The sequence below is a fragment of the Alosa pseudoharengus genome, unplaced genomic scaffold (genome assembly GCF_046254945.1).
Source record: "Alosa pseudoharengus isolate Yale_2024_CS ecotype anadromous, Long Island Sound unplaced genomic scaffold, YU_APseudo_1.1 YU_APseudo_1.1_scf_12, whole genome shotgun sequence".
Taxonomy (NCBI): Eukaryota; Metazoa; Chordata; class Actinopteri; order Clupeiformes; family Clupeidae; genus Alosa; species Alosa pseudoharengus.
Window position 1 is genome coordinate 10347093 of NW_027468587.1, and position 26510 is coordinate 10373602.

At 46.0% G+C, this 26510-nt stretch overlaps 2 protein-coding genes across 3 annotated transcripts; one reads left to right on the plus strand and one right to left on the minus strand.

Annotated features, from left to right (window-relative positions):
* The first annotated feature begins 128 nt into the window (after positions 1 to 128).
* Positions 129 to 10427, plus strand: khdc4 (KH domain containing 4, pre-mRNA splicing factor). 2 transcript variants are annotated; one of them, XM_076280091.1, is made up of 14 exons: positions 129 to 257; positions 969 to 1140; positions 1303 to 1428; positions 1551 to 1630; positions 2358 to 2410; positions 2549 to 2694; positions 3205 to 3416; positions 4346 to 4406; positions 5026 to 5083; positions 5274 to 5497; positions 5820 to 5960; positions 6705 to 6814; positions 7232 to 7323; positions 9790 to 10427. In XM_076280091.1, exons 1-14 carry the CDS (start codon positions 229 to 231, stop codon positions 10050 to 10052), a joined length of 1767 nt encoding a protein of 588 aa, XP_076136206.1. In that variant the 5' UTR covers positions 129 to 228; the 3' UTR covers positions 10053 to 10427. The 2 variants fall into 2 exon arrangements, with proteins under 2 accessions (XP_076136206.1, XP_076136207.1); XM_076280092.1 differs by lacking the exon at positions 9790 to 10427 and adding an exon at positions 8949 to 9680.
* A 13701-nt stretch (positions 10428 to 24128) lies between these two features.
* On the minus strand, positions 24129 to 25265 carry uts2r3 (urotensin-2 receptor 3). The gene has a single exon (XM_076279399.1). It carries the CDS (start codon positions 25263 to 25265, stop codon positions 24129 to 24131), a length of 1137 nt encoding a protein of 378 aa, XP_076135514.1.
* Positions 25266 to 26510: the final 1245 nt, after the last annotated feature.

Here is a 26510-nt window from a genome sequence, read left to right on the forward strand (position 1 = left end):
GGGGGACGGATACCTGTTTGCCATGACTGTAAATGACAAATCCATACATGGTTCTATCAGAGAGGTTCTATGTAATGAAAACGACATATTAACCCGGAAGTGAACATGTTTCTTTTGACCTCAGTCAGTTGCTGGCGCTGCAACTAGAGAGCACCTCAGTGAATGTGTACACAGTCAATGGTAGCTTGAATTTTCTGCAGAAGTGTATTGAACAAGAAATTGAAATTGATGTCATATGGTGGAACGCCAAACGGCGGGTGAGTATGGCAACAGCTTTGACATGTGTATCACTGCTTAGCAGCTAATGGCATAACACTTGCCTTCTCTCAATTAAATGGAACGCCTAACGTTAATGGCGGAGTAGCTAACGTTAGCTAGCGTCCTGTTACTTGTTCACTTGCTAACGTTGCCGTAAAAGTAAGCAAAGAGATGGTTTGTAATTAGAGGCTAGGTACTTAAGATTGCTTCTCGTGGTAGTAACATTCCCTGCCATTTACATTTTGACTTAGTAATGACTTTCAAAGGTCAAGATAATCAGTTTGCTACCTAACTAACAGCTAGCTGTTTTTAGCCAAAGTGGGTGTTGCGATAGGTGCTAGAGTAGCTGGGCTAACCTCAGCTAAAACGGTATCAGTTGTTACAGCCAGCTCTGATTCTTATTCCCTGCTAGTTATATCTTTCAGGCCGTCAACTAGATTGCTAATTTTGTATTATATATATATTACGTCTCAATTTAACATGAACTACAGCGCGTCACTAGCTAACGTTAATCTGCAGGTAGGTGGACATCAAATAGGTAGCTATAACGTGTTGCAACTGATTACCAATGTCAACTTAAGTTGATTACAGTTAACTTGATCACCAAAGGTCTGTGTTTGTGCATTAATGTCAGGGTTTTGTAAGAAAAAGTTTGCTATTTTGGAGGGTGCGGTACTGACATACACCTGTCTCGTCTCATCTCGCATCAGTCGCCGCAGCAAGTGGGACCAGCCGGGGCTAGCCTCAATGGGGGAACCCGAGGCTGCGCCAACGGGGGCTCTGGATGCGGCCGCTGCCGTAGCCGCCAAGATCAACGCCATGCTGGTGGCAAAGGGCAAACTCAAGCCCTCTCAGATCGGCGGTCCCGGGCCCGTGGACAAGGTAAGAGTGTATTGATTTCATGTAGTACCTTAACAGCTGTGATGAGCTCTTGACTAAATACATAATGTACTTGAACGCTGTAGAAAAGGTGTGTTTAGCCATCTTGTGGACCTCTTTTCCGATGCTCTCACTTTTAACACTCACCTTCCTGTTGTGACCCAGGGTGCGCCTGGTAAGCCTCAGCAGCCAATGAAAGCCAAGGATGACCTGGTGGTAGCTGAGGTGGAGATTAATGACGTGCCTCTCACCTGCCGCAATCTTCTGACCCGGGGACAGACACAAGACGAGGTTAGTGCTCCAACTACAGTCAAACTTACCATTGATACCATTTAGGTGATACTCTGTGATAAGTGTTGGCTTAACTCAGTCAAGCGCTGGAGTATTATGTAATTCCCCTATGTTACCCACAGATCAGTAAAGTGAGTGGTGCTGCAGTGTCAACTAGGGGGCGCTATATGACAGTAGAAGAGAAGAACAAGGCATTACCAAGGTGAGTGTGGTGGCAGGTGGATTAGGTGGGCTGACTGTCAGAATGGTGTGATTATTGGCCTGGTTTACACAGTTGACTAAACCTGGTTCTTGACTTCCTCTGACTTCCTGACCCAGGAAGCGCTTGCACCTTACATAGCATGGGCTTAAACAGGGCTTTTCCAGGAACTCATACCTTAGCTACAAGCCCAGCTTCAGCAGGCAGTGTGTTTGTAGGTTGAAAGTAGAAATGGTCTATTGCTCCATTTATTGTGTGTTGCTATTGGTTTGGCTCCATTTCAATTCTCTGTCCTTGGAATGTTGTACAGTGTCTTTATGGTTGCTGTTGGTATATGGCCTAATCACAGAAGCATGACACAAACACATTCGGAACTTTAGCCAAAAGTCCTGGTGCTGAAGGCCCTCAGTGCAAATGGAGCTCTTAGCACAGGTGGTTTGGTTTATCAGATGTCAGACAGGAAGCCAATTTGGGTTGAGGGCAGTGCTTGGGCTTTGGTTTATATAATATAATATGCTATGCTTCGCTATCGTAGCTGGTTGTGCTTGTGCTGCTTCTGCTGGTTGGTTTGGCTGGCAGGTTGGTCTTCTGTACCAGATTCAGCTGACGGTAATTGTGTGCTGTGTGGTACTGTTATGAGTCATAAACCTGAGGCTGAAAACCGCTACTTCAAATTCAAATGCAAAGTCAAACAATACTTTAAGTGTAATTTATTTCTTGCTATTGGCAGTGAACGTCCACTTTACCTTCACGTCCAAGGACAAACCAGAGATATAGTGGATCGTAAGTATATGTTTTTAGTTTAATCAATCTACGACCAGATGCAATAATTACACACTTAGTTTTCTTGCGAGTTTTCTTGTGAGTGTGAGTGTGACTAACCCTGTGTGTGTGTGTGTGTGTGTGTGTGTGTGTACATAGGAGCGGTGAATAAGATCAAGGAGATCATCACCAACGGTGTGGTGAAAGCAGCCACCAGCTCGAGTGCGGCGGCAGTCACCGTCTACCAGCAGCCCCCTCCCCCAGCGCTGCCCCCTATGGGCCACAAACCACACTTCCAGTCCGGGGTGAGGTTCCACACACCCCACAGACACACCGATGCTGCTGCTGCCACCTCGCTATTAACCAGACAAACCACCACCACGTGCACAGAAGACGCATTACTCTCTAAATGTAACCATAGTAAATGAGTGATGTGGCTTTCATCACACATGCTACATTTCTATTTCACCATAGCTGTCATTCCAGTAGGTTACTGACTTATTTTGAAAGCCAATGCCTTCAAATAATACGTTAATTTATGCCAGGTCTCTACATTGTATGGTTTCATTTCTTGTTTACCTTTGTCTGTTTTCTGTCTCTTTTAACTTGTCTGTGTCTCTCTCTCTCTCTTTCTCTCTCTCTCTCTCTCTCTCTCTCTCTCTCTCTGTTTGTGTCTCTCTGTCTTTATGTCTCTCTCTTTCTCTCTCTCTCTATTTCTTTCTCTCTCTCTCTCTCTCTCTCTCTCTCTCTCTCTGTTTGTGTCTCTCTGTCTTTATGTCTCTCTCTCTTTCTCTCTTTCTCTCTCTCTCTCTCAGATGCACTATGTCCAGGACAAGCTGTTTGTGGGCCTGGAGCATGCTATCCAGGGTTTCAATGTGAAGGAGAAGGTGGAGGGCCCCGGCTGCTCCTTCCTCCAGCACATTCAGACGGAGACGGGGGCCAAGGTCTTCCTCAGGGGGAAGGGATCTGGATGCCTGGAGCCAGCTTCAGGGAGAGAGGCTTTCGAACCCATGTACATCTACATAAGGTTGGTACAAGTCTAGAACACATGTACATCTACATAAGGTTGGTTCAAGTCTAGAACCCATGTACATCTACATAAGGTTGGTTCAAGTCTAGAACCCATGTACATCTACATAAGGTTGGTTCAAGTCCAGAACACATGTACATCTACATAAGGTTGGTTCAAGTCTAGAACACATGATAGGCCAGTACATGTATAGAATTTATGTACACTACTGGTCAAAAGTTTCAATCCCACTCCATTATAGACAGAATACCAGCTGAGATCAGTTGCATTTGTTTTTTATTAGGGCAGAAGTTTTCAGATTACATTATGTGCTTACATAATTGCAAAAACTGTTGTAGAAAGAAATGGCTGATCTTTAATGCAATAATCTACATTGCCCATTATCAGCAACCATTCATCCAATGTTCCAAAGGCACATTCTGTTTACTAATCTGATATAATTTTAAAAGGCTAACTGAGAAAACATTGGAGAACCCTTTTGCAATTATGTAAAAAAACAATGCAACTGATCTCAGCTGGTAATCTGTCTATAATGGAGTGGAATGGAAACTTCTAAGTGACCCCAAACTTTTGACCGGTAGTGTACATAGTCTCTACATAGTTAGGGTTAAAGTATCCTTCCAGGCTGACAGGAGATGGCATTGGTCATCCAATCTCACGTGGACTACACTGAATCAGACTCTGATTAGTGGCAACCTGGCAATCCGGAGCAGATAGCTACTGACGCAGCCATGCAGAGTAGTGAAACACTGCAAAGTCATAATATTCCTGCTTATCTCTAAATACATAGTCACACACAGATATACACAGGGACAGTACAGATATCATACAGTCATTACATAGAATCATACTTTTAGTGTCAAAGTGATGCGAAGAGCTAATTAACCGTGTGTGTGTGTGTGTGTGTGTGTGTGTGTGTTTTCTAGTCACCCCAAACCTGAGGGCCTGGCTGCAGCCAAGACTCTGTGTGAGAACCTCCTACAGACAGTGAGTACCTACAGAATATATTACATACACACTGATGCTCTCTCTTTTACTCATTCACTTACTCACACACACACAGGTCTTTCCCTCACACTCAGCGAGAGATGTACTTTCACTCAGGAGTGCAGCATAATATCTGTTGATTTTATGTTGAAAGTACTTCAACCGAAAGGAATTATTCAGTTGATTCAGTCTAGAATGATGGCAAGATGGCCCAAGTATGGCAATACTAGCCCTTGTGTTGACACAGAAAGGAGTCTGCTTCTGTATTGCATATCTTAAGTATAAGTGTATATACTCTTTTGATCCTGTGAGGGAAATTTGGTCTCTGCATTTATCCCAATCCTTGAATTAGTGAAACACACTCAGCACACAGTGAGGTGAAGCACACACTAATCCCGGCGCAGTGAGCTGCCTGCAACAACAGCGGCGCTCGGGGAGCAGTGAGGGTTAGGTCCCTTGCTCAAGGGTACTTCAGCCGTGCCTACTGGTCGGGGTTCGAACCGGCAACCCTCCGGTTACAAGTCCGAAGCGCTAACCAGTAGGCCACAGCTGCCCCAAAGCTAGCTATCATAAAAAAAGGGTCATTCCTTTAGCATTCTCTTCTGCCTCTCTCTCTCAGGTGCATGCCGAGTACTCTCGCTTCCTCACTCAGATGACCGCCATGGTGCCCACTCAAGGTAACATGCTCGGTTCAGACGTGGGCACAGACACAAGTTACATGCTGCAGACTCAGGATACAGGGCGTCTGCAGCCCTCGAACCAAAATAATGGTTTTACTGTAGAGCTCAGCACACCTGTCCCAGTTCTGAATTCCCGATCTGCCGGTGTGTTCTGAGTCTAACCTCTTTACGTCTCGTCTTCTGCCAGGCTTCATCCAGCCGCCCCCAGTCAACGGCCTGCCCCCCCATCCCCCGTACTGCCCCCCTGCGGGCTACCAGCCTCCAGGCTACCCCATGCCCATGCCCCCGCCTCAGCCCATGCCCCCACCCTATGTTGTACCCCCACATATGCCCCCTGGGACGCCCCCTGCCCCAATCCCACCACCCAGCGCTCAGTACCCCATCAACCCCGCGCCACCAGTCATGCCTCAGGTAAGCAGTAGCACCCTGTTGCCCACAAGCCTTTCTCCTCCTCTTGTTTGGGTTTCACTTTTATTTTGGGCCACATATTGATGGGTATACATTTGTGTCAAATCACCACATTCGATATGATTCCACTGTAGTCCACCAATTTACATTGTTTTACTCCGTTTTTATCTGTATGTAATGTGTTTTTTTTTGACAGTATATTGTTATATTGATTGTATACAGTATAATTGACAATTGGACTATTTATTAACTATTGATTGACTTTCTTTTACTGTCTCCACCCTCCATCACACACACACACACACACACACACACACACACACAGCTCCCTCCGGCTCCATTCCCCCCAGTGGCTCCAGTTCCGCACAAAGCCCCTCCCCCCTCGTCCTTGGCCAACCCCCCACAGAAGCGGCGCTTCACAGAGGAGGTCCCTGAGGAGCAGGACAGCGGCCTTCTGGGATACCAGGTGATCCATCGCCCCACCTGTCTCACACACTGAACTGTCTCAGGAGGTGCAGTGTTGCACGTGCAAAACCGTGCTGAGATCCGTCCCAAGATCCATGAACTAATTTCTCTCTCTTTTCAGAGAAGATTTTTATTTCAGCCCTGTCTCTCCTGGGGCTTATGACGGATGCCTCAGCCACAATTAAACTGCAGCCTCAAAACTGACTATTTGAATCTAAAACATGGATTGCCTTTTAATTGCATATTATTTATTCAAGATTTTTGCTTAGGGTGGAATATAATCGGTGCCGTTGCTAGCTGTGTGTATTGAATAAAAACGGGTGTTTCCCATTGCAGCATAGCTGAATCCTTGGTGTTTGATTGCATTGTCATCCTTGTAGATATTAGCTGTGTGTATCTCATCTTCAATTCAAATTGGATTCAACGTACTTTATTTTCCATAAGGAACTTAATTTGTGCAGCGGACACATACACCCGATAAGACAAAATGCAACACTATTACAGTCACACGTACGGAGTAAAAGCTGGTAGCCCTAGTGTCCATTTACAGTATAAAGACAAGAGTGCTTCGTTCAGCACACTTGACCCTGGGGCGGAGCCTGCGCTGCTTTGGCCCGTATGTGGCCCATAAGTGCCCCGTGTCCACCGGCTCCGCCCCAGGGGTCTTTTCCTTAGGACAGTAATGGCAGAACAAGGCACCAGACGAGGGTGTGTGCTAATGTCATTTGTGTTTTTCTGCTCATAGCATGGACCCATTCATATGACTAATTTAGGTGCAGGCTTCTCTGTGGGCAGCCCCGAGTCTTCAGGACCCCCGCCTTCTAGTTCCTCTGGGCCTCCCAAAGAGAGGGACTGGTAAGTGCCTCAGAACCAAAACTCAGAACCAGAAATAGGCTGCTGCTGTTGCTGCTGCACCACAGCCCGTGCTGGACAACATGAAGGACATTTTGTGTTCCTGTACAAGTGGTTGAGGGTACTCCACTGTACATGGTGCCATGATTGCGTAATTATCTTAAAAGATTGTAGGTAGTGCACACACATAAGGTAGTTTGAATGTACCCTTAACTACACATATAGTTTTAGTTTACTCAGTATAATACACTTTCCTGTGTTCAGGAAATCAATTGATCGATCAGTTGATCAATAATCAACAATTACTGTAACTTTCATGTCTAACATGTCTGATACAGTGACGATAATGTGTTTTAAAATATCATAATTAAATGAGTATGTCGCTTGAGATTGAGATTCCACTGGTGTTTGACCCTCCAGTAGGCAGCTAATGCCCCCGCCACCCATGCCAGTCAACGGAGGAGTGCGGCCGCCCAAACTGGAGGAGAGAAGGCCACCGGCCCCCGCCCCCGGTAAGGACCACAACCCCCAACCCTCCCCTCTACCTACTGCCCCGTCAGTAAGGACCACAACCCCCAACCCTCCCCTCTACCTACTGCCCCAGAGCTGCTGCCTCTGGGTTGTGTCTGAGCGAGGGTTATCTGCTGCCTCTGGGTTGTATCTGAGCGAGGGTCAGCTGCTGCCTCTGAGCGAGGGTTAGCTACTGCCTCTGGGCTGTATCTGAGCGAGGGTTATCTTAATTAACTTAGAGATTAGTTTTGAGTTAGCCCCAGTTAACCCCTGCTAGGTGCCCCACTTCCCCGCCCTGTCAGTGCTCAGTAGAGGCTGATTGATAGATAGATAGATTAGTTAGTTTGTTAGTTAGTTAGTGGAGCTGATTTCCCCACAGGGAGTCTGCTCGGTAGGTAGGTAGTGGAACTGTTTTCTGCTCCTGCCCCACATGGCTGCAGCCTCTGGCCCTGATCTGGTGTTTGTGGCTGTGTGGGGGAAGACACCCCTGCTGTTACCCAGATACTAACTAGCCCCTTTTACACTGCCGTATTTCCCGCAAATGTATGTACCTTTTATTGCAGAACACTGCAATAACTGTCCTTTTTACACACACCAAGGCGGAACGGTGGGCCGAAGTGTCCCGCCAATTTTATCACCAGGCAGAGTTGACATAAAGGCGAAACAATTCATTCCGGCACCAGTGTAAATGCGTTAAGGCCAAATGGGGGGAATCTGGGCGGGTGTTTTGATGACACTACAAATGTCAAACCCACCACAGGAGATTTAAAATCTGACAAGCAGCAATAGCAGACAGCACGCACATTACCACAATCTTTAAATCAACAAAGCTTCCAGTTATTTAACGCCGGTTAGAGTTGACTGTAGGTTAGAATGCAATCGGTTGCCATATAGGCTATCCTAAAATCCAGCAATAAAACAAAGCATGAACTCCTTGAGCTTTTACATTATCACATGATAACTACTGTTAGCCACATAACATTTAGAAGCTGGACATTAGCGAACATAGCTTAATGTCACTGTTTAACAAACAAACTAGCATGCTATGCAGCCAAACAAGCAAACACAGCTAAATGTAATGACAATGAACTCTTACCTTTATGGTCTACAAGTTATCCACAGTTATCCATAGTTAGTCCCCTGTTATTTCCATTAGGCATTCTTGATATGAGCTAGTTAAAGATATAGATGGCCATATTCTATTATCACACAGGTCTGACTAAATTCAACGTTCTCTCCAGAAACACTTTGTTGTAGCCTATAGAGCCTATGGACCTGGCCCAAAACTTGCAATAGCAGGCTTTACCCTTAAAAACTGTCATAGTATAATGTGCAGTTTCTGGCATCCATAATAAAAGCATTTGTAGATGAATGGCTAACATAACTGTAGCCTACATCTGACTCATCTTTACGCCCAATATTGCACGTCGCGCTTCATTTTGCTATTTGGTCCTGGCTCCTCAATATGCCGGCTTGTATGTAAACACTCGCGGTACGAAGTGGTTGGCAATGTTTTCGCCTATTTTTTAGACACGATGCGGCATAAAGAAGTCTTCTCTTCCCGTTAATGTTGTGCGATCTCTGTGTAAAAACGACTACTGACTCTGTAGTGGCCTCTGTTCTCTAGCTCTGCAGGTGCAGGCCAGGCTGTGTCCACTACAGAGTTGGTCACTCTCTCGAGTCTCGGTACGGGCTGTTCTACCACACATCACTTTGCATCTGAGATGTGAAGTCTGAAGACAGAAGTTGGACTCTTGTGACTTGTGACGCAAAGTGTACGAATCAGTTGTGATGTCTGACATGAGGCTATTTGTAGTGGAAATGTTTCCTAAATGCTAACCGTGCGGTGGGGGTGGATCCTGGTCAGAGCAGTATAGTGGACCTCACGTCACCCTCCCCCAGTTGTTCTCCATCTAGTCCTCTCTACACTGGCTGGTGTCAGCAGCCAGCCGTCCCTCTCTGATGAGGTCATCAGACTGACGACGAGCCTGTGGCTGAGTGGTCCGCCCGCACTAACGTGCCTCTCTCCTCTGTTTTGTGTTCTCTCTCTCTCTCTTTCTGTGTTCTTCTCTCTCTTCCATGTCTCTCTGGGGGGATGCTGGACGCTGCTGGCGTACGCTGGGTGGGGGGTTGGCCCATGGACATCGTCAATCACTCTGTTGCCGCTTCCTGATTGGATGGCCTGAACTTTTGCCTCCTCCTCCTGACCAATGGCGACCAACCCCTGCCCGCGCCTTTGCTTCCCCCCGTCGCCCCCCAAAAAAATACCAAACATCTGTGCTCCAAAATGACTGCTATTTGATTAACTTTGTCTCTCTCTGTTCACCAACCTAATGCCAAATCGTCTGTTTTTTTAATGAGTGTGCCTGCTTGTTTTGTTTTTCCTGGGTTTTCTTTCTCTCTTGTATGTTCTATTCTCTCTCCCTCTCTCGGTCTTGTCATTCCCCTCCCCCCCCCCCCCCTTACAGAACCGTCTGTGAAGCGTCTGAAGACAGGACTGGTGGCTTACACCGGAGACTCGTCTGATGAAGAGGAGGACCACTCAATTCTTAAACCGGCCGGGGCAGGTAACTCGGCCATGACATCCTCTTCCTCTTCCTCCTCATCCACCTCCTCCTCCTCCTCCCTCTCCTCAGGATGGACTCTGGGGGTGTACCGAAACCCCCCTCCCCAACCGGCACGTCCCAAAACACAGGCACCGCAGTCCATGCCATTTTGGATGGCCCCATAAGACACACACACACACACACACTTGCCCTCCACAAGGACATCTGTTACTCAGACTCACACACACTCTTAACCCCGTCCTGTAAAAAAGCCCTGACACACACACACACACATCCCTTCTTGTGTGTGGAGGGCTTGTCTCGTCTATGAACTGCAGTAATGAATTCGTTCTGGGACGATAAAGACTTTCGGCGGCAGACATGGATGCTGTTTCGTGAATGATCTGTGTCCTCCCTCTGGGGGTGGGAGGGCATACAGACTTGGAGGCAGCAAACAGACCCCAAGTCAACTGGAAGGTGACCTTGGCTTACCCAAGGACTGTTTTTTTGAGATGAAGTGCTAGACCACAATAAACAGTGAATCATTGTTTATAATTGTATTTGTTTTTGCTGTTTTTTTTCCTTTCTCGATCATGTTGATTTTATTTCAAAGCCTTGGTAACTGTGGCCTTGACTATGTCTTGGTTATTGTTCAGAATGAGACATAACATACTCTTAATAAAAGCAAAGGCATCAGCCAAATACCGTTTACAAGACTATGCCAGTAAGAACACAGAAAATCATGTACCAATCTAGTGTATCTCTTGTGTTAGTAAAATCAATGAATACCACTGCTTTAGTGAAACTATTTATTAAACATCAATTGGATAAAACCCAGTTTAATCCACTATAGTACTTTGAGGCAGAGGTCAATGCCTTCGTATCCTTTTTCTTGGTCAGAGGTCAGATAAGCACAGAGCACTGGATAATGAATGATCTGCAGTACCATGGTGAGTTTGTGTCTATAATTTATTATGATCAGTCAACTAGTGAGATTACATGTTTTCTAATTTGTGATGTGATCTAGGAAACCCCTAGCCTGGGTGCCATTCCGAATTTAGTCCCGCCCACAACATTTGAGGTCGGGAAGTTCGGTCTGGCACTGCTCCATTGTGGAGCAAGTATGCTCGCCCTAGATCGGGCGGACCAATCAAATCGGGCTTTACGATTATGGACAGGTAAGCAACAGCGCCTGGTCTATCACGTCATCTGAGCACGCTTAGATTAGGCTTATGTTTGAAACAAAAACGCTCTGGCTAGAAGGATACATGGCTTTTAAGACGGCACTAACTTTTACAAAAGACCAGTAAACAATGTTAAGGCATTTGTGGAGAAGAAGGATGGTTTGTGTGTGTTCTTCCTACACCTTACGGTAAGCTATTTCGTTGCTCTGATTGGTTAGGTATATCCAATTGAGTGCAGAGGCATTCCCCCCTGTATCTGTTGAAACACGCCCCATAATTATGTCCCAATGGAGCAGTATCAGACTCATATTCTGATTAGAGTAGCCTACTACTTCAGGCTAGGAAAACCCTTCACATGGTGCATTCAAAAATTCTTGATTTTTGCTCTGTTTCAACCAAATTCATGAAATTTCACCAACTTAAGATTCTGATACCATCTCTTCAACATTCTGGACACTGTCCCCTAGCAAAATCCTGGATACCATCCTCCAAAATCTTGGATGTTGCTAGGATGGTATCAGAATCATAAATGGTAAAATTGCACCAAGTGAAGAGTTTTCCCAGATCGCAACACATTTTCTTGAGTTTTTGTACTGTAAGCAGTAGTGAGAGGAAAGGCCCTTCAAGGAGTTATTGGAGTTGGTGTAAATGATTTTTGGCAATAAATTATTTAAACTTGTTTTGCATAAGCTTCAAAATCCCATGATAGGTCTGCTTCACATCATGAGATTATATCTGAGATAATAGACTCATTGAACTTCATGCATCGCTGCGCAGATCTGGCTGAAAATGACGCATGCTGGATTTAACACAATGTAAAAATCAAGCATGCATTATTGCATGAAGCCGAATGAGTCTAATATGCAAGTTAACCGTTCTTTCAGTTTGAGGTTTGTGTGTAGGCCTAACTCATAGACAGTAAAAGGTGTAACTCCAACAGGCTACTAGCCTACAACAACTGCTGTGCGGGGAAAACTTTCAAATTGTCATGACGGTGTTTTCTCTGTCTCTGGAGTATGTTGCGTCACCTTTGCCCAAATATTGAGAGAAGGCATACAGACGTTAGAATCTGCAGTTGCAAGCCCTAAGTAGCTTATTTGTTCAGCACCATAGACTGTACACATTCTTCATGTATAACGTGTGACACAAAACACTATAAAGGAAGAAAATTAAGCCATAACAAACAAAACACTTCAAAGGAAGAAAATTAAGCCATAACAAACAATGACATGAGTTTAATCTAACTAGCTGAAATGGTCCATGAGTTAACATCGCACATCATGGTGACATTGAACGGACCAACCAAATGTCAGACGAAGCGGCGTGACTCGTCTGCGTTCCGGTAACCTAGCAACGGTGCGGAAAAAAAAACGGAAGAGCAGCGTAATGAGTGATAGGCCTACCTTTACAGTCTGTTGTACATAGGCTGCTTTTGGTATCTCTTATATTAATACTATCGGCTACCACAGAACATTTTAGACACATTTGTGATAAGATGGTGATGATAACTGTAAAGTTATGTTAGTATGTGTATACACAAGACATGTCTTGTCAACGCAGTAGGCCTAGTGGCTGCCATACTGCTCTGTTTCTCCCATGGTAAGTAGGGTCACCTTTTGCTTGAGTTCTAACAACAGAACTGACACTGACCTCACTGGCTTGACGTGTGTGTGTGTGTGTGTGTGTGTGTGTGTGTGTGTGTGTGTGTGTGTATAGCATCTGCTCAGGTGTCTTCAGTGTTGTTGTCAGCCGACCCAGGAAATGAACTGGTTGTGGGAGAAACACTCATTTTAACCTGCAGGGTTATCACAGATGGCTCTGAGGCCCCTCAGCTGGCCTATGGCATCTGGAGGGATAACATCAGGGTGTCCACCACAACACAAATCCAGGGCAAGACCCACAGTTTTCTTATAGAAGATGTCACCACAGAACAGTCTGGAAAGTACAAGTGTGTAGTAACTCTACCTCAGGGTGAGCAGAGGGAAAGTGAGGATGTACAAGTGACTGTGGAAGGTAAGAACATGAAAGAAAATCACCTTAGAAAGAATTTATTTTATCAGATTTCTCTCCTGAGTCCTGTGGAGAGCATCTAATAGAAATTCATGGTATATACAAACCAGTCGTAGATCCACCTGGAATTAGTATCCTGAGTGAAACCTCAACCTAAAGGGTCTTTGTCTGGTTCGCAAACATGCAACTGCTTGCTGTCTCACACAGACATCCTCCTGAAGCCCACACTGACAGTGAGTCCTACAGATGGAAGAGCGTACTCCGAGGATACCGTCCTCCTGCGGTGTGGATTGCATCAGCACCGCGGCTGGAAGTACCTCTGGTACCATGGCTCTCGGAGTGCACCCCCACTGGGGCAGATCTGGGATGGGGGAGGAGGGGAGGCGGTGTTCAGGCTGTGGCGCTCCGCACTCTCAGACACGGGCCGGTACTGGTGCAAAGCCGGCAGGGGCTCGCCCACCTTCTACACAGAGTACAGTGACTCAGTCTACCTCAATATCACAAGTGAGTGTGTGGGGATGGTTTTAACGGTGTCTCTATAATCATTATGCCAAATAGGCTGATCTCACTACAGAGTATTGTGGTCTCATAATAAGCAGATACATGGAGTAATAATTAGTGAACCTCTTTGACCACCAAGTGACAAAAGTGTAGCTCACACAAGCACCACAATCTGAACCGTCTCATACCCCCTGAAGCAAATCTGCTAGTTTGTGTGTCTGTCATACTTTTAATAATGTTAATAATGCATTGCAACTGCTGTCATGCATTGAATGAGTCAAAAGTCACAACTCGGATAGGTGGTGTGGACTTGGCTTTGATTTGGCAAGAATGGGTGACAGGTCCCATGCAGTGGTTTATGATATAGAGATGTAAATGGCTTGTGTGCATATGTACTAGTCACTATGGGTGAGGTCACTGCTCAGTGCTTGGGTGTCAAGAGTCACAGTGGAACTGTGATGGCCACTGCCATCCAACTGAAGACACACATTAGCATGGTGTTTGTCTCCGCAGATTTCTTCAGCCGTGTGACCCTATCTCTGAGCCCTGGGGTGGTTCTAAAGCAGAACGAGCCATTCCGCATTACCTGCAACGCCCAGGTGAGCGAGCGAGAGAGCCTGAAACCTGAGAACAGCTCCAGACGCGCTCAGGTGACGTTCACCTTCTTCAGGAACGGCCAGCCTCTCCTCTCCAGCTCCGCTCGCTCCGTGGTGACCGTGAACCAGGCACGCAGGTGTCACTCGGGCAGGTACAGCTGCACGGTGGCCTCAGGGAGAGCCCAGCTGTCCAGCCCAGAGATTCATGTCACCACAGACGGTACGCAGTACATCTGCCACTGTCACTGTCACAATGTCAAGAGAATACCTGCAAACCTTCATGATTTAGCTACCTCATTCTCTATATACAAACCTGTTACTGTTCATTCAGAGAAAAATAACGTTATAGAGAGCCATGCTGTGCAATGCAACACAGCATGTGCATAATGTAGAATAGTATGTTGTTGGGGATTAACCCTTTTGAGAAGCACTTGAAGTAGAAAATAAGCAGAAGCATGATGCAGCTAGCCTGTGCACTTGTGTTCCATTAGTTCTGTTCTACATATCACTCCAGACAAGCAGGGGAACGATAGCTTTCACCCGAGACCTGTCTGCTTCTGCAATCTCATTCTGAGTTTAATAGGGCAAGAAGCCAGTTGCAACAGGATTTATTACTAACTGTCTCACCCTTGTGAATACATCAATACAACACACACACACACACACACACAGTAGTTTAGAATACACTGGTTCGCATGCAATGAACTCACAACTGAGCTAATATAGGCAAATCTGGAGATATTTTATATTTATGTAAAGCATGTTACACAATTGGTTAGAATCAGAAAAATACAAGTCCGTGAAACATGATACAGGTGTGGTTCATGTTTTAACAGACACCTCTCTACTCATGGTTATCCTGGTGGGCGTGGCTCTTGTCATAGCTGTCACGCTGGCTGCGGCCTTCATACACGAGCTGCTCCGCGGAGGTAAAGCAAATGCTGATACTTTACCTTTATAACTCACACCTTTACACCTCACACCTTTACACCTCACACCTTTACACCTTACACCTTTACAACTCACACCTTTACACCTCACACCTTTACAACTCACACCTTTACACCTCACACCTTTACACCTTACACCTTTACAACTCACACCTTTACACCTCACACCTTTACAACTCACACCTTTACACCTCACACCTTTACATCTCACACCTTTACATCTCACACCTTTATAACTCACACCTTTATAACTCACACCTTTATAACTCACACCTTTACATCTCACACCTTTACATCTCACACCTTTATAACTCACACCTTTATAACTCACACCTTTATATCTCAAACCTTTATAACTCACACCTTTACACCTCACACCTTTATATCTCACACCTTTACATCGTCATTCCCAGACATTGTACAGCAGGAAACTGAATTAGGATGCTGGGTTTCCACAAGCTGTGATACACAGTTCATTTTTAGTCTTTAGTGATTTGGTGATCCCCTCAGTAATCTATTTTCTCTCCTAGTTGTTCCTTCATCCATGGCTTGTCTAACCCGTGTCATGTCAGAAACTGCTGGAAGAGAAAGGTGTGTGTGTGTATATGCATGTTAATATTCACTCTGTGTATGTTATTCAACTTGTGTGTAAATTCAACTTTGCCAATGACCAATTGTTTTTAACTGTATGTATGTCTATATTTCCACAGTGCTTACCGCTGCCCAGCCCAGGCTGAACCTGCTGCGGGGATCAGTCCTGGTACATAAAATGGCTTGTTCACATTACAAAGGATATACGGTTCATATCTTTACCATGAACATCAGTTAGAGAGCAATGACTTCCTGGATGAGAGACTGAGTTCCCACCAGCAGGTGGCTCCACAGTCAGGGAAAAGTTGTGGTGTGTGTGTGTGTGTGTGTGTGTGTGTGTGTGTGTGTGTGTGTGTGTGTGTGTGTGTGTGTGTGTGTGTGTGTGTGTGTGTGTGTGTGTGTGTGTGTGTGTGTGTGCACATTTGTGTCTGTCTGTCTGTCTGTCTCTGTGTGTGTGTGCATTTGCTTGTCTTTGTGTGTGTCTGCCTGTCTTGTCTGATTGTGCATGCGTGTGTGTGTGTCTGTTTGTGTGTGCATGTGTTTGTATGAGTACCCACTTATAATAGTGGAGTATTTCTTTTCAGCATCATAGGATATAAATCCCTTGTAGAAAGAGAACAGATGTGTGCAGCTGAGCACATTTTCACAGGTTAGCACATTGTTACAGGTTGGCTCATTGGTACAGGTTAGCACATTGTAATAATAAAAATAATAATTCTAATAATAAATAAAGTCTTGTATAGCACCTTTCATACACAGAATGCAGCTCAAAGTGCTTTAAATTGGGAGCATTTAACACAATAATAGAGAAAGTTGTAATAAAACAAACAAACAAATCAATAAATAAAACATTAGAGATTTAGAACACACACATTACAATTAATGCAATGAAAATAGGTAGACCCTGTAAATAGCAACAGTAGAATGTGAATTAATGTGAAGAAATAGGTTACAAGATAAAAGTGAGTTAACTAAAAGCTCTCATATACAGGTACCGGTATGTTTTCAGGTCTTTTTAAAAGATGTTTACATAATGTGCCTGTTTGATGTACAGAGGCAGGGTGTTCCATAGCTTCGGTGCATAATGGATAAAAACAGCTTCTCTGCTTTGTTTGTGGCACACTTTGGGCACAATTAAAGGTACACTATGCAAGATTTTTGCCTTTACGAAGCCAATTTGATGGTAAACGAACTTGTAATAGGCGAATTGTTCACCTAGCATAGCTATACAGCATAGACGTCGAGTCGCTACCGAGAAAACCAGCCATGGAACTTCCTTTAAAATATTAGCATTGGAAGATCTAAGGTTCCTTTGTGGTTGATAATATATTAAAAGCTCAGAGATATATGAAGGTGCTATGCCATTTAGAGCTTTGTAAGTCATTAACAGAACCTTAAAATCAATTCCATAGGAAACAGGTGCAGTTCAGCTAACACAGGGATATGTGCTCCTCGTCTTGGTCTTAGTTAAAATTCTAGCAGCAGAGTTCTGTATGAGTGCCAATTTCTTTATATGCTTTTTGGGGAGACCATAAAAAGTGCATTTCAGTAGTCTAACCTATTAGTAATAAAGGCATGGATTAATTTCTCTGCATCTTGTTGTGTTAAAAAAGGCCACAATTTGGCAGTGTTTCTCAGGTGGCAATAAGCTGTCTGGGTAACTTTAGTAATATGGGGCTTGAAGCTTAACTCTGTATTGGCACAGGTTAGCACATTGGCACAGGTTAGCACATTGGCACAGGTTAGCTCATTGGCACAGGTTAGCTCATTGGCACAGGTTAGCACATTGGCTCATTGGCACAGGTTAGCTCATTGGCACAGGTTAGCACATTGGCACAGGTTAGCACATTGGCACAGGTTAGCTCATTGGCACAGGTCAGCACATTGGCACAGGTTAGCACATTAGCACAGGTTAGCACATTGGTACATTAATATCTCTACTACAGTAATGCAACAAAGATGTGGAATCATTCCACTGATTTTCAGTGAAAACATGAAATGAAGCATGAAATGAACCCCAAATGTCATTTCTTGTTAAAGATTTCCAGTTTCTTTGACTTCTTGGTGTCTGCTTTGTAGGCAAGGCTTTGCATTGATGTTTACCTCACAGGGCAGTCAAACACTGGGCTCTAAATACATACTAAGTGGCTTAGAGTAGGAGGTCATCTGTGCTTTAACACCCCTGACTTAACCATAACCCCCGTGTAATTGACTGACCATTATGCCTGTCTGACTGACTAGCTGAACGAGTGAAGGAGAGAGAGAGAGTGGGACGGAGGTAGAGCGAGAGACAGACAGCCGGGGAGAGGTGCAGACACGGTATATTTACAGTCCTCTGGGCAGGAGCGTGTGTGTGAACTGCGCTACGCATGTCCGTTTATGTAACCTCCGGCCCCTGTGGGCCCCCAAGCCAGGCTCTCGCCTGATCTCGGCGGCTGACAAGACAGTGTGAAGGCAGGGGCCGGCGCGCCGCCGACGGCTGCTGGGCGGCCCCGGGGCCTCCATCTCCACAAAGACACGCTTGTCTGGTCCGAGTGATCGACTCTTTGCCGTCCCGCCCAGCCCTTACGGGCAGGGAGGGGACTTTCTCAGAATGGGGTTTCACTTGCCCCTGCGAGACTTGCATGGAGCCACAACGGTGGCATGGAGAGCCGGCGTTAATCTCACCCACAGCAGTAAAAGGGACTATAAATACAGTTACGGTTTGTGTTTGAGGGAGCTTGCGATAACAAAAAAAACAAAACATGCGTGTGTAGATGCAAATGATTGTACAAGGTGACCAGACAGACAGAGATGGGTCCAACTGAACACTCACGCTTACTCACTGTCCAACTGAACACTCACGCTTACTCACTTTTACCTACACTGCAGTTGGCTACCATGTTAAGTTCAAATGGAGTTGAAATGAACTTGAAGGGTTTTTGAAAAGCTGAGTCATCTATTTCATATAGTATTAAAATGCCAGTGTTAGCACTGTAATGGTATAATTTGTAGAGATGTTAGCAGAACTGTCGTTTCGGATCAAGAAATGCTGTGAAGTCAAATAGGGTGAGTTCAGAGAGGAAAGAGGAGAGCGAGAGAGAGAGATTGAGTGAGGAAAAACAGATGGAGAGATTGGATTCTGGAGCAGGGCGGACGAGGGGGGGGGGGGGTGCAGGCGGACGAGGGGGATCTTTTTTGTGCGTGTCTGAGAGAAAGGGAGCCTCTCATACGCTCCCAGCAGGAGCTTGGCCCAGTCCACGGCCCAGTCTCGTCTGCCCAGCAGGGGACTTTCCTGAGCAGGCTGCCCTTGGGAGGGGCACCTGCCTCAGCCGCAAACACTGCTGCTGAGGGCCGGCGGGCAGGGGCGGGTGGCGGAGTGTGAGTGGACATGTTTGGGCGGGGGTAAAGACAGTTGGGAAGGGGTGGGGGTTGGGGGAGTTGTGGCTGACGGATGGAAAGACGCTCTCAATTCCTGGAAGGGGACACGTGCAGTTTATGAAACACACAGGTAACACAAAACGACGGGCCAAATAAACGAAGCCGCTCCACCCCGTCCCCACCCCCTCCCCTCCGTGATCTCCCCCCAGAGAACGTCCACGTCTGCAGCTGGGGACAAAATGAAAAGTTTGTGCTGAGCGGCGTCTGGGTTATTGTTGGAGAGGGCCACTGCGCCGCTGACGGCTGGTACAGTAACCACCACCGCAAACTGACAGTATATGGATGAAGCGCCCTTCTCCAGGGCAATATTTTCCACTGTTTGGCTTAGCAGGGTAAACACACATGTTTGAAGTTTATCAGACACTCAATCATTCGAGCAGGCCGCTGGAGGTCTCCGGATCGTTTAATGCTGGGTAATAATATAGCAATACATTTCCAATATTTAAGACCCCACTCCCACACAGAGCCGAGGAACTGTTAACCGCCTTGCGGTTTCCAAGAGAGGCTGCTAAACGTTATGCGCCAAGACGCTGTACTAAATTACTGACGTATCTTCCAAGTATGCTCTAGATGCGACCATGCTGAGCTAACATGAGAATGGTCAGTTGTGTAGAACGGACCGCATTGTTTTCACTAGGGCCGAGAGTATCTTCTGGGGATTTTCTTAGTGGAGTTCTGGTGGTGGGACGACTGTTTGAAGAGCAGGGTGTTAATCTCATCCAGAAAGTTCTGCCATAGGTCTCTGGCTCCTTCTGAGGAGGGGTTCAGTGTCATGGCCAGTGGTTAGGGTTGTGTGTGTGTGGGGTTGAAGGGGGCTCATAATAACAACTGGTCCTGGATCTGCCGCCAGGACTCAAAAATGTGTTATGCGCTTCACAAAGTCATGCATTTTGGACATGCTCTGTTGTGCCCCGGGGTAAATGGAAACACATGCGGCATGCGGTCTCCGAGCTCAGCTCAGCTCAGCTCAGCGCCTGCCTAGTACAGGCCCACAGGGCCACCATGCCTGCTGGTCCTACCACCTCTGAACAGCTGGGAGGCTGCTGTTGCCTCCATCAGAAGAGATAAAACTGAGGAAGCAGACGTCTTCTCAGATGTCTATTCTCCACATGCTCCACAACCAAGGCTGTCCACGTCATCATGACAGTAATGCACAAGCAAAAGCCAGACAGATGAGTGACTTTATTGGAACTTCTTTCACTTTTTGTGTCTGATGTTTTTTTCCAAAGGTAATGGTAATTATTTCCACACATTCTGTGTATCATCCAGCTGTGTGTGTGTGTTTGTGTGTGTGTATGTCTGCCTGTATGTCTGTCTGTGAGGAGGTGGTATTAAGTTATGTGTTCAACTATGAGGTTTTAGATGGTGAAAAATCTCATTGTTAGTGCGGTCATCTGGGTTTGTCCTTAGAGTTGGCCTGTGAGGTTCGGGTGATAGATTGATCTGGTCCTGTTCGTCAGAGACGCTCGTACAGACAGGAGCCCCCTCCCATCTTCACTCCTCCCTGTCAAACAACAATATTTGCTCATGTGCGTCAGAGACCAGCAGGCTACCTAACACTCTAGAGGGACGCCATTTAGACACAGACAAGAGACACACACCACCACCCTGGATAGGCACACACAGACGGACAGATATACGCAACATGACAGCTGCATATGTAAGCCTTACACACACACACACACACACACACACACACATACTGCTGAACCCATGACATGACAGGTTTTATACACTCTTGTGCCATTGGCTGTCTGGAACCACACACATGCATGCACATGGCAGGGATAGAGTGAAACTTATACATAGGAACTTGATACAGTATGCATGCTTGTTGGTAAAGAAGATGTGAACAGTGTGAATATCCCTCAATATGCGCCAGGTACATACACGCATATTCACCAAAGTCTGATTCTTCATATCTAGATAATAAATAAAATAGTCTTGAGCCTACAATAGCGTCAAAACTCACTCTCCTCAGTTGTGTCTCCACCCCCCTTTCTATGACACACACACACACACACCTCTGCCTCTCACACACACACACTCACACTCATCTGTTAGAGTCATAAGCAGCGGTGTCCACTCTTGTAATCTCGCCTCTCTGCTGTATCATTCAGTCTTCAAGTTTGAGCTCTTTGCACCTCTGCCCATCCAGAGGCCCCCAGACAGCCTGAAGCCCATGTGATACCACGCTGCCTTTACTAGTCTTTTATTAAATGGACGTGCACATCAAACTCACAAACATGCAGCACATTGCATGGCTTATGAAAACAAATAAGTGAACAAACAAGTGAAATCCATGCAGATATTACAACTTAAACATTCTTCTCATTTCAAAGATTGAAAAGCTTTGTGGAGACAGCATTAAGATATAAGGCATAGAATAATACAGTAATAAACACTTTCTGGTACTCGATTATTCATAAAATTGCACAAAAGATACATGGCTTCGTTGTTGTAGACATGTCCATTTTTAGCAGTCCTTCAAAGAAGCACCATTCCTCTCTAGTACTTCACCATTGCACTCTGATCAGTAGAGTCTGTCAAAAAATAATGTGCACGCTCATCTTTATTCACCTAGGGTGAGTGGCCATTTTTGGGGCATGATAACATTTAATCTTTTTCTGAGGCATTCAGCTTTCTCTTCATGTGTTATCCAGAGTGTGCGAACAAACATCTGTTCAATCTACGGAAGCAGACCACTGCAAAGACATAGGGAGTCCCCTCACACACACACAAATGCACAAGCACATGCTTGCGTACACACACTCAGCTAAAAACAACAGCATCTTAGAATTTACAAAGCAGCCTAGAAATATATTTTAAACTGAACTTTTTAACAAGGTAAGGGTTTAACTTCATCTTTTAAAAAAGTTTTTTTTATGTGTTTCAACTTCATAATATTTTCAACGACTTAAAGCATTCTGTAGCACATCATAAAATGATTTGTCCTCTGAGAAAATACAAGCTCATAACAACATAACAAAATAAGTGCTCTGGTTAAAATACTATGGCTATGCAGTTTGCAAGCATTCGGACTGTTTTGACTTATGCCTGTTTCGGTTGTCATGGTCCTGCAGGTATTGTTTCTGTTGTCATGGTGCTGCCGGTATTGTTTCTGTTGTCATGGTGCTGCAGGTATTGTTTCTGTTGTCATGGTGCTGCAGGTATTGCCAGTCCTTGTCAGAATGGTTGGTTGATCACAGGTGAGAGGTGCTGGAGGGCAATACAGTGCAAACATCAGAACAGCCCTAAAACACATCAAACCAGACTTGGCATAGATCCGTCTGGGTGACTGTGTGGTTTTGCCTGGATCGTTTGTGAGGTATTTCTCACATCTTGAAGAATAACCGCACACAAGAGGCTCCATGGAGTTTTTATTTCCAGGCACATGTAAAGGAGAGTCTGCTGAGAAGAATCTGTTAGCACCACGAGTAACCATGTACAGATGTTGTGGTTTCAGCTCAGGCACTTACACACACTGTAGGTACACTGAGAGCTCAGCTTATCTTTTGTCCCTAGGTGCTAGGTGGCATGCAGCTCTCAACACTGATTGTGGGTTTGCTGTTTTAGTAGGCAACAGTGCAGTGCTGCACAGCCAGCGATGGCCATTACTGTTACTGAACATTCTACTCAGCATCTGCAGAAGCTGGTGTACTTTGTGTTAGCATAAGGCACTGGTCCAGTCTGCAGAAGTGTATGGAGCAAGATAAGTCCATCTGGTGTTAGTGAAGATGGCCCAGGTGTGATTGATTAAGGTGTAAAGCTAATCCACTGCTACAATAGGTGCTGTCCTGTTCAACATATCTGTATAGCTGGTCCATTTTGTATTATTAAAGTGCTGGTTCATTTTGTGTTAGCATGTAGACCTAGTTCATTTGGTTGTAGCAGTTTACATAGGCTGTTCGGTGTTTAGCTATTGTGTGTAAATGGTCTGTTCTGTGTTTGTGTATGTAGCTAGTCCATGGTCTGTTTGCTTAGTTGCAGTCATTGCAGAAAACCCGGCCTCGCATAGATACGTGGTGGGAAATGGTAGCAAGGTTTTCAGCGCTTTTACGGCTATCTCGGGATATTCTGCTTTGGTTTTGATCCAAAAACCCGCCAGAGAAGTTTCCTCATACACACTCTTAAGACCACCATCATTTGCAATTTCGATTAACTGCTCTTCCTCCTGCGCTGTCAAGTGAGGACTATTCAGGATATTGACAAATGGGTTGCGGACCCACTCATTGGTTTGCCGTGGATCGCGCACCAGCTGCGAGAGAAAGGGCCCTGCCTCAGTCTCTCCCAAAACCCCCACTACTGTTTGGAACATATCAAATACACCCCGTCCCCATTCGTCCCCACAAATCAAGCTTGGCTTTAAATGCAGTGACTTTATCTGCCAGTTTAAAGACAGTCGTCATTCTCCCCTGGAGTGACAGGTTGGGGTCATTAAGCAACCCGAATATGCCACACAGGTAAGCGAGTTTTGACACCCAGTCCTCATCACTAAAATGTGCAGCTAACGGTGACTTTTTTCTGTAAGAAATCTCTGCAGCGGCTCTCGAATACTCTGGCCAGTGACCTGCTAAAGATGCTTGTTTTTTGTTGCTCATTCTAGCAGTTTAGCTAACTTCGTGTGACACTACCGTTCGCCAAGAACTGATCAAGTGAAGTGAGCTGACCTGAGGCTGCGCAGCGCTGAAGGCAATATGTAAAGTGTTGAAGGCGGGACAGACAGACGTAAGAAAATAGACCTTGCAAAATGCAAACATGCGTGCAATCAAACAACTGCATATAGGCCTATGTCATGTAAAAATGTGACATTATTGCGAATTAAATTGAGTTTAGTTTGCATGCATTTTTTTTTAACTCATGTCGTAGGCTACGGCCCGGTTAGGAATGTCCTGCGGCCCAGTGGTTGGGGACCGCTGCTTTAGTGTATGAAGCTGGTCTGGTCTGTCAGAGAATAGAGCTTTGTGTTAACATCTGGTCTGTTCTGCATGGAACTGTTCTGCTGTGTGTTAGCGTATGGAACTGGTCTTCTGACACAGGGGGGCGCTAGAGCTGATGGTCTGCCTGTTTCTCCTGCGCTTGCCCGTGAGGAGCGTGTAGAAGAACGGGTTCACGCACGAGTTCCCGAAGGTTAGCCCCGTGAGGATGCGGTTGACCGTGACCTGAGTGCTGGTCGGCACCGATGGCAGGAAGTCGGGCCGGTAGAGGGGCAGCAGCTGCCAGACCCAGAAGGGCAGGAAGCAGGCCCAGAAGGCCAGCACGATGCCCAGGATCAGCAGCAGTACCTTGGGCCGTGGGGCGCGCGGCGTGTAACTGCCGCTGGAGCTCCATGCAGCCTGGCTCTGGGACCTCCAGTAGAGGCGGCCCAGCGCAGCGTAAAGCCCCCCGATGGCCAGCCCTGGCGCCAGGATGCTGGTGCAGAAGAGCACGCTCAGGTAGATCCGGGAGCTCTGGTCGTCCCACGCTGGCAAGCACAACATCTGGGTCCCGCTGTCTTCCAGGTGCATTGTGATCATCATGGGCAGGCTGAGCGCCACGGCGATGCCCCAGGCCAGCACCACACGCAGCAGGCCCGAGGAGGGAGAGACGGACGCCGCCAGTGGGTGGGCCACGGCCCGGTAGCGGTCCATGCTCATGGCGGTCAGTGTGAAGATGCTGGCGTGCATGGTGAGCAGGTCCAGGCTGAACAGGAGCCGGCAGCCCACCTCGCCGAACGCCCAGTTGGACGTCAGGCTGTCGTACACGATGAAGGGCGCGGTGGACAGGTACAGCAGGTCAGCAAGGGCCAGGCTCAACACCTGGATGTGGAGGGAGGACGAGGAAGAGGAGGAGGAAGAGGTATTGGGAGAGGAAGAGGGAGAGAGGGAGGGGGAAGAGGACGCGGAGCTCAGACAGGAGTGACCCAGACATGCCATACACGGCCCCCCCAGCGGCCTCCGTCGGCCTCCTCTGCGGCGATGCAAGAGCAGTCCAATGGTGTAGAGATTACCCACAATCCCCAGCAGGGACAGGAGGGAGAGCAGGAAGCAGAAGAGAGCGGTGGAGGCCGTGCTCGGGGACGGAGAGAGCGATGGAGAGGTGGAGGGGAGGGACAGGTTGAGGAGCGAGAAGGTGGACGATGGAGAGGGGGAGGACAGGAGCTCCATGACACCTGGAGCTTCGGCAGCCACTAGTCCCGCCTCTGTCTCAGTAGCCTTCCTTCTGATCAGCTCTCCTGGAAAATGTGACTTTGTCCCGATGTCTTCAACTGTCTCTCCCAATGAAAAACATCGCCCGTTTATTTAGTTCCTTTTCCTGTCTGGGTGAGCAGGTAAAGTTGGCCAGCACACCAATAGTAAAGGGCAGTGACGGATCCACAGTGAGTCTGAAAATGTTTTTTAGCAGAGAAAAATGTGAACATTTTAGTGGAGGGGGAAGAAACAAAAGGGTGAGACGGGGGGAAATGTCATGAATAAGAAATAAGCTATCATGTCCTCATATTACCATGAACAATCTCATTTCACTAACTGAAAAGAATCACAGAAAAAGTAACTTCCTGATGACTGCTGAAATGATCCAATTTGTTTTATTTTGAGATGTACTGTGTTGTCCTCACGCATGTCTGTCGTGTGTCGGGTGTCTGCAGTGTATGCGTGTCAAGCAATCACCACATATTTTAGGAGTCTAAACATTTTCTTCACCGCCTTATGAAATTCCTTCATGTTCTACGCCACTGGGGCTTAGATGATAAAGAGGGTTGTAAGACAGGGTCATAAAATACTTGACCAATCTCTTGGAAGTCCCCAAGGTTGTTCTAGGCAGTATATTAGGATGAATGAATTTGGTTTATAAATAGGCCTTGTATTAATTTTGCTGAGTTGGCACATAATCATATCTGGAGGGTTAATGCTGCCAGTGATGTCTAGGTGTGACGGTATCAAAGCTTTGTTTCTAAACCACTAGCATTAATTTCACGGTTTCAGGCCCCAGCTTAGATAACCCTATGCCAAACGTTTACTACAGAGCCCAGGAGGTGTCATTGCAAGATATTTTTGTATATCGAGAGAATGTGCACTCATTTTAGTAAATTGTGCGCTCATTTTACTAGATTGTGTGCACAATTTAGTATATTGTGTGCTTGCTTTATTACAAAGTGCTCTTGTTAGACTACATGGTGGTCTCATTTCATTATATTGTGCACTTAATTTAGTAAATTTAGTACATTTTACTAAATTGTGGATACATTTTACTAAATCGAGCGCACGTTATACTAAATTGTGCACTCATTTTACAAAAATTAAAATGAGAGCTAAATTTAGTAAAATGAGCACACTATTTACTAAAAACGCACGCAGGATTTAGTAAAACGTGCGCACAATTTAGTAAATGAGTGTTTTCTACACCAAAACATT